Here is a 7352-nt window from a genome sequence, read left to right on the forward strand (position 1 = left end):
AAGAGGGAAGAGAGGGAAGGGAGGGAAGGGAGGGAGGGAGGGAAGGGGGGAGGAAGCGAGGGAGGGAGGCGGGAAGGGGGGGGAAAGCGAGGGAGGGAGGGAGGTTGGTGAGAATGTCACTGCATGGTGTACTACAGAACACGCTTTGCTGAAGTCCTCACGGCAAACCTCCACATTCCCTTCCACCTTCCCCTCCACCGACCTCCTTGAGAAACCTCCTTTCGTACCATCGGTTTGTGTGTGTGTGTGTGTGTGTGTAAGTCTGTGTGTGTGGCGGGAAGTCCCTCCCTCTCTCCTTCACCCTTCTGTCACCCTCTCTTTCACTCCCTTTTCTTCCGAGTCGACAGTTGATTCTTTTGTTTCTTGTACCATGATATGATTTCCCCTCTTCCATCCCGCCTTCCTCCCCTCCCCCTCCCCTCCCGGTGCCGTCCTCCCAGTTGTTCGGGTCGCGGTCGGCATGTGGCGGTCCGCGAGCTGGCCGTCCAGGTGCCCGCGGGGGTTGACTCCGGGCAGGTGCTGCGGGTGTGCGGGGAGGGAGGTGCGGGCCGCTGCGGGGGCGCCCCGGGGGACCTGCTTGTACGGCTGGAGGTGAGGGCCCGGAGGGGTGGGGGAGGGAGGGGGGTACGGGCGGGCTTAGGGTTTGCCTGCTGTAATGCAGTCGCCCGTGTACGTAAACTGGTACATAGCCTTTGGCTTACACGCTCGTCCCTACGCAGGCGGTCATAGCTGACTAGTGTTGACTTGTTTCTTTTGTGTCAATTGCCTGGGTAATACAACGTTTTGCGTTGTTGTTCTGTATATGTCTCTTTATCTAATTTGTGGCTCTTAGGCTCTTGGGCCTCTGGCTGGTATGGGTACTCGTTACACCTCTCTGGGTAACACAACCGCGGTGTATGTAAAACACACTTATATCTGTCTGTCTGTCTGTCTTAATTTAAAGCCGGGGGGCCTAGGCAGGGGTTTATGTGTTTGGCAATATGCCCTGGGTGGTGGATGGTATGGGGAGGGGGGATAGCTGCAGGCAGTGGTTGGACGCCGAGTCCTAAGGTGGCATCTCTTGTTGCTATTGGCTGAGTTCCCCTTCACTTCCTCTTGGACTTGTCGAGCTGGGTGGGGATTTGGACTACAGCTGCATATGGTGTGTGCTGTGCAGTCAAGGCACCTTTGATTCGGCCACTTGCTCTGCCCTGCCCTGCTCTGCCCTGCCCTGCTCTGCCCTGCCCGCCTCGCGCTGCACCTTCCTTCCCCTCCTCCCCTTCCTTCCCCCCTCCTTCCCCTCCTTCCCCCCCTCCTCCCCNCATACATAATTCCTGTCTGCCTATTCCTGGCGTATCCCTCTGTCTCTCGTATCAGCATCACTCGTCCGCCTATCTGTCTTCCCCCCCCCCCCACCACACACCCCACCAGGTCTATCCGGAAAGCAACCTGGAGCGGAGGGGCTTCGACCTGCACAGCGTTCTGGCGGTGGATGTGTTTTTGGCCGTACTAGGGGGCGCGGTGGAGGTGGCGACTGTGCGGGGCGGGAGACTGCTGCATGTGCCGCCTGGTGCGTCCCCGAAGGAGGGGGGCCCTGGGGTGACTGGGGGGGGGAGGGGAGACCTGCAAAGGTGGTTGAGTGGAGTGTTACTGGGGGGGTTAAGGGGGGAGCTCTGGACATTCTCTTGGCTCTCGAAAGGGTATGACATGACGGGACGTCAGGGGACATGAGGACATGACACGAGGAGCAGGTGCCAGAGGGTTGGCGGGTGATACAACAGCTGGCGCAGCACAACAAGCTCCAGCCGGGTATGATAATGCCTCGCTCGTTCGCCCTTTCCATCTGTTTCATTGGTGGACCCCCTTCCCTAACTGCCTCCCTCCTCCCCCCTTCCTCCCCCACCCTGGCATCTGTGTTGTTCCCTTTTTATCCCCTGTAACCCCTTTCCTGCACCCCGCAATCCCCCATCTGCCCACCCCCCTCGGCGCTTCACAGGCTCCCAGCCCGGGGACGTGTTGTGTTTGTCCGGGGCGGGTATTGCACACACGGCCTCGGGGGGTGGCGGCACCCAGCGGGGAGACCACTACTTCACCCTCACTGTACGGCTGCCCAGTGCCCAGCAACTGTGTGGCCCCTCCCTGGAGTTGCTCACACAGCTGGCGGCCGTTGACAGCACAATGAGCCAGCGGAGGTGGTCAGGAGGAGGAGCAGCAGCAACGAGTGGCGGCGGCGGCGGCGAGGACGGTAGCAGCGGAATTCCACCGGCAGCGGCGGGGTGCTGAGCGCGCAGGAGGAGAGTTAATGGGTGTGGCCATTGCTACGGAAGAGCCAACGTAGCCAGACGTGGTGTGGGTTTATGGATTTGTTGGTTATAACTTCGTTTTACGCGTTTGGGGTAGTTAGCTCGGCGTCGCGAGGAGTGAAGGCGGCGTGAGCAGGATGCGGCATACTTTACTGATTGGCGGCTGCTGGTTCCAGAAGTTAGGTTTTGGGCTGGACGGTGAATATGCATTTCAGGACCGTTGCGCCGGCCAACACTGGGCAACGAGCTGCATCTCAGGCGCCTCCGGGACTTGGTAACAGTCTGGCTTTGAAAAGTTGTTTCTGCTTGGCCAGAATCCTGTTTTCACTCGAGCAGTAGTTAATGCACCCGCGCACAGCCATAAGGATGGGAAGGATCGAATCGAAGGATGGAATTAGTCTGCCACAATATCTCCCTAGACTAGGGGAATCCAAAATCGGAAGTCTAAAACTAGGCAGTTGGGACTGGATTGGGATGTGCTCTCAGGTTTGTGCTGTAGCAATTGCCAGTTGCCAACGGCCTGATGAACCACCGTACGGCGAGTCTCAAAGCGCTATCGCCCGGACGCATTTTATCATCTAAGTACCTTCATGCATGCATTAATTTCTCAATAGCAACATAGTAGTTACTTTAGCTGCATCTAACCCTCTATCTAGGCAGTACATAAAGAGCTTCACGCTTCACTGCACTCCCTCGGCATTGGCGGTTTAATTAGGACTTAACCTGTATCCCTCTGCCACATTGAGGTGATACACGACTTTTCTAGCCAACAGGCGTAGAGCTGTCTTTGGGTACAATTTGCCCTTCGTCCGGTCAAACCTCTCCTTTCGACTGCGAAGCAAATGTTTCGAACTCGTGCGGCACCTGTAAATGGTCCTGATCTGAATCCAGCAAAACGCGTTGTGGAAGCTGTGTTGCGGGAGACAGAGAAGGCTTCGCGCGAGGCAGCATCCTTGCGATGCGTCATCCAAGAGCAGCAGCAGGAGATTGAGGTGGGTATATACCGCATGGTCACCCATTTTTTAAGGAGGCGTAGGGTATTGCTACTGCGTAGTTTGTTGTTAGTCGTTTGGCTAATTCAGACTGCTGCGTGACCGTGACCGTGACAGGCTCGGGACGATATCATCAAAGCCGATTCGGAACTGATTGCGAAGCTTCGGAGCGCTGCGGAGTCACTTGAACAGCAGCTCCGCGCCCAAAACCTGCGTTTGAGTGCGATCGCAGGCCTTCAATCAGCTCCACAGCCGCAGCCACCATCTTCTACTAGCACTGTAAGCAGACCGCCGTCGCGGCCCTCAACTCCTCCTCGGTCGAACAGACCACAGGCAAGTCCGCAGCAACAGGTGCCGCAGCAGCAACAGCGCCTCACACCCTTTTCAACGCATGAAGCTGCGGTGCAAAGCGCGTCCACGAATACGGAGAAACAGCAACTGCTCGAGGCGTCACAGATGGAAGTTGTGCTCCTGCGCAAGCGCACGTCGGAGCTAGAGTCAGAGCGAGCCTCGCTTTTGGCCGAGCTACAGTCCTTGCGCCCGCTGGCGCAGCAGGTCTCGGAGCTAGAGCCCCTGCGTCTCAAAGTGGTTGAGCTGGAGTCTGAGCTCCAAAATCAAGACGCGGATTTTGAGCCGCTGCAAAAAACCCTTCAAGAGCAGCAGGATGAGCTGAGCCGGCTGCGTAGGCAAGTGGCTGAACTCGCGCCGTTGCGCGCTCAGCTGACCGCCGCGCAGCGCGAGGCCGCAACCGCCATCCACGAGCACCAGTCCGTGAAGGCCGACTTTCTGATCTATACACGCAAATATGAGAGCCTCATGGCGCAGAAACTGCAGGTGGAGGAGCAGCGTGACGCGCTGTTCAACCCCTCCCTGGACATGGCCATCGTGCGCCAGGCCATGCCGGCAGTAGACGCCGCCATGTCAGACTTGGAGGCGCGGCTGCAGGCCGCTGAAGCGATGCTGTTAAGCGACCGCGTCGAGGCGGAGTATGCGGCGCAAGTGCACCGGGAGCAGCGCTGCAGCTGGCGGGCCAAGATGGATGCCCTTCAGGCGCGGCTGGCGGAGCGGGACGCCCAGCTGGCTCATCAGGCGGAGCTGCTGGGGGAAGGAGGCCAGGCGGCCGCAGGGTGCCCATAGCGCGGCTTTGTCGGCAGATATGTCGGTTGGTGCCGTGCGTGGGTTCACTTACCGGTGTACAAGCGGCACAGTGTAGTATCCTGGGTATCACGGGATTGACATCCGCCGATCGGTTCTTTTCCTGCGATAAGAAGTGATACAACACACAGGAGCAGAACCCAGTGCGGTGCTGTGCTGTCTGTCATGTTCCGTGTCGTGCTAGCCTGCTGGAGGGGCGGCAAAAGGATGGGTAGGGCTGGTGTTTGGCTGCGTAACTCATGCAAGAGAATGCAACAGAATGCATACGGCAGTAGCAGTGCTGCAAGCGGTGTTGGGTTTTTTTAAGATATGGTGGGTGAGCTGCAAAAGGGCTATCCGCTTTTCTCAAGGACTTGTTGCCAAAACCACGAAACCGCGTCGAGCTGGTGGTTTGAAGGATGTTTTGGGAATTCCGTTCTCGATGGAGGCATTGTTGTCGGCATGCACATGCATGAGACGGCGCATGTTAGAAGGGGACATCGCGCGCGTATGTATGTCCGCGTGTCGGTTATCCCTGCTCTTTATTATCCATTAGTATGTCATTCATAAATCGTGAGGCGGTGCTGCGATAGGTTTTCATCTTCTTCAGGCATTTTGTGTTTGTCATCATGCTGCGTTTTCTCACCAAAGAGCGCTGCCGTAAGATGCACGCCTTGGGGTGTTGCCAAGCTGCACGCTGCGAGCGGTGAGCGTGGCTCGCCAACGAAGAAAGGCTCACGCGCCGTATTGGCATTATGCGAGTGCGTAATGACGGAACCTGTACAGGGTGATTTGGAGTTTTGCAGAAGGCCACGCGGGTAGCGTGGTGTGGCGCATAGCCGTCGAAGGATGGCATGAAGCCGGGTCCTGTCCGTTTGATGAATGCCTTGCACGCGACAGCGTTTTAACGGTGCTAGTTAACGGTGTTCGACATTTCTGATAGCTTTGCCGCCGTAGGGGACATGATTGCGGCATATACATATCTTGGACATATGACTTTTCAGTGTGTCGACTATTTAGTACATGCGTCGGCCACTTGGCTGTCGACGCGCTGCTGGCATAGCAGACGACGATTAGTAATGTGCTTAATAATCCTTGAATTCTTCAACAGTAGCAAGTCCCCGTCCTGGGGCCGGTTTTATATGTTCAAACCTATTCAGATGTAATTTCGAGTCCTTAAAACTTGACGGAATGCTGAGCTGGGCAGCTTCCATGCCTGCGCAGGACTCTGAGCCATCTTAAAACTCTGGCTGCCAACCATGTCCAGTATCTAGTGCCAATCATGGCAGCAGTCAAGAAAAAACTCGCTAGCTTAGTCAACTGGTGCTACTAGTTGAGAAGCCGCTTTTGGCGGTGTTGGCAGCTCTGCCACAGAGCACACTAGGTGTGCGCGCTTTTGATGTGCCTGAGTGTGTGATAAAAATGTACGACCAACGGGGACCCAGCAGCAACGCACGACGTCGGAGTCCAAGGCTGCAGAGTTAAGAAAGCTCACTAATACTGCAAGCCATGCATGTCTTTCGGTGGCGGTTGTGGATCATATGCTGAAGTGTAATAAGGAACGATGAAGAATGCACGCAGTGCTCGTTGTATGCGGATGGTAGTATCAGGTGTTACAGCTGCAGCGAGGGCGCCCCAGACCCCCGGGGAGAATCCCCCGGGGTAGCTACGTAGGGCCCTCGGGGACCACATCAGCAGACCATTTGTGAAACGAATCTATCATTCGGGCCTGCCGCTGTACATACATACGTCAATGTACAGCTATGGCAGCGTCCCCAAGCTGTGGGGACCTCTGCCGTTGGGGAGGGCCGTTTGTACCGGGGCTCTCTCCCCTTGGGGAGCCTGAGAATCTCCCCAAACGATTTTCCCTGGGGAGTATTTCGCCGTGGCTGAAGCGCCCTCACCGGACGCGCCCGACCAGTTAGGGAAGGTCCAGGAGTGACTCGCGCCGCCTAGCGCCATCGATTTCCCGCAATCCCGGCGACCTTCCCGACGGCCCAGCACCATACCAATTTGTACGGCATATACTACCCATCCCTACAGCAAACCAATGCTTCAAACGAAATTTCCCATTGCATGAGGTAGACAGTTAGTAAGCGAAATTGGCTCTGTTGGTTAGGTGAATACAAACAATAGCTTTGCCTTACCAACTTCACTCGCTGATGAAGCTTAAGGTCGAGGACCCCATTAAGAAGAGCATTGCCAATGCAAAGAGGAATAAAAGGCGACGGGATAGAGCAAAGCAGCTTCGGAATGCCCAGCCCCCGAGCCTTTCGACAAACGTAGCTGTCCCAAGTGCCAATGCGCAAGAGGCGCCGGTGAACATTGATAACGACGCGACCTATGAGCTCGAAGATTTTGATCCGATTCACCGTGAAGACGCTGGCGACGTGGAAGCATCGGAAGATGCTGACGGTTTCAGCGCAGCCGAGGAGGAACCAGAACCAGAGCCCGGACCAGAGTCCACGTTAGCACAAGATGTGCGGGAAGCGTACGTGCGTGACTTTGCAGCAGCCGCGGAGAGCCGGACTTGCTTTCTGAACAGCAGCGCTGGCGTACTTCGCAGCCTGGCGGGAAGCAGACCTGAGGCGTGCCCCCGGTGCGCCGTGCGCTCCCCCGAAGGGGGACGGACCTGCCCTGTGACCATCATTACTTGGGAGCAACCCATATGCGTAGATGTCCCTGTGTGCTGGTGCACACCCTGTCGGGCGTTTCATAACATGCGTCCCACAGAGTTCAACTGCCTACCCGACACTAAGGCTGGGTGGGACCTCCACCTCCAGCGAGACGGCCAGCATGTTCTCTGGTGGCACCAGTCGCTCCTGCAGCTGTTCGACCTTGTGTCATTCAGGAGCAGGCACCTGAGTGCGGACGCGTTCTGCTCTGCACTCCTTGACACCTGGGAGCAAAATGGCATCCGCCGTCCAGTTTCTGTTTCGGCAAG

General features: G+C 56.9%; 3 protein-coding genes across 3 annotated transcripts in view; all 3 read left to right on the top strand.

Moving 5' to 3' along the window:
* Positions 1-2148, top strand: part of dnj42 (molecular chaperone) — a gene marked incomplete at both ends in the record, with an annotated part of 3775 nt that extends 1627 nt beyond the window's left edge. Inside the window, 4 exons of the mRNA XM_002958723.1 lie at positions 92-264; positions 441-591; positions 1411-1549; positions 1976-2148. Coding sequence (XP_002958769.1) covers positions 92-264; positions 441-591; positions 1411-1549; positions 1976-2148 — 636 coding nt within the window. The remainder of the gene's footprint in view (positions 1-91; positions 265-440; positions 592-1410; positions 1550-1975) is intronic.
* Positions 2149-2897: 749 nt separating this feature from the next.
* Positions 2898-4411, top strand: VOLCADRAFT_108316 (uncharacterized protein; the record flags this gene model as incomplete). Its single annotated transcript, XM_002958724.1, has 2 exons — positions 2898-3274; positions 3392-4411. The coding sequence occupies exons 1-2, from the start codon at positions 3125-3127 to the stop codon at positions 4409-4411; spliced, it is 1170 nt and encodes a 389-aa protein (XP_002958770.1). The 5' UTR covers positions 2898-3124.
* A 2159-nt stretch (positions 4412-6570) lies between these two features.
* Positions 6571-7007, top strand: VOLCADRAFT_100097 (uncharacterized protein; the record flags this gene model as incomplete). Its single annotated transcript, XM_002958725.1, has 1 exon — positions 6571-7007. A coding segment is annotated over one exon (437 nt), but the record flags the coding sequence as incomplete, so codon positions are not given.
* Between the last annotated feature and the right edge of the window lie 345 nt (positions 7008-7352).

Source organism: Volvox carteri, assembly GCF_000143455.1.
Source record: "Volvox carteri f. nagariensis unplaced genomic scaffold VOLCAscaffold_104, whole genome shotgun sequence".
Classification (NCBI taxonomy): domain Eukaryota; kingdom Viridiplantae; phylum Chlorophyta; class Chlorophyceae; order Chlamydomonadales; family Volvocaceae; genus Volvox; species Volvox carteri.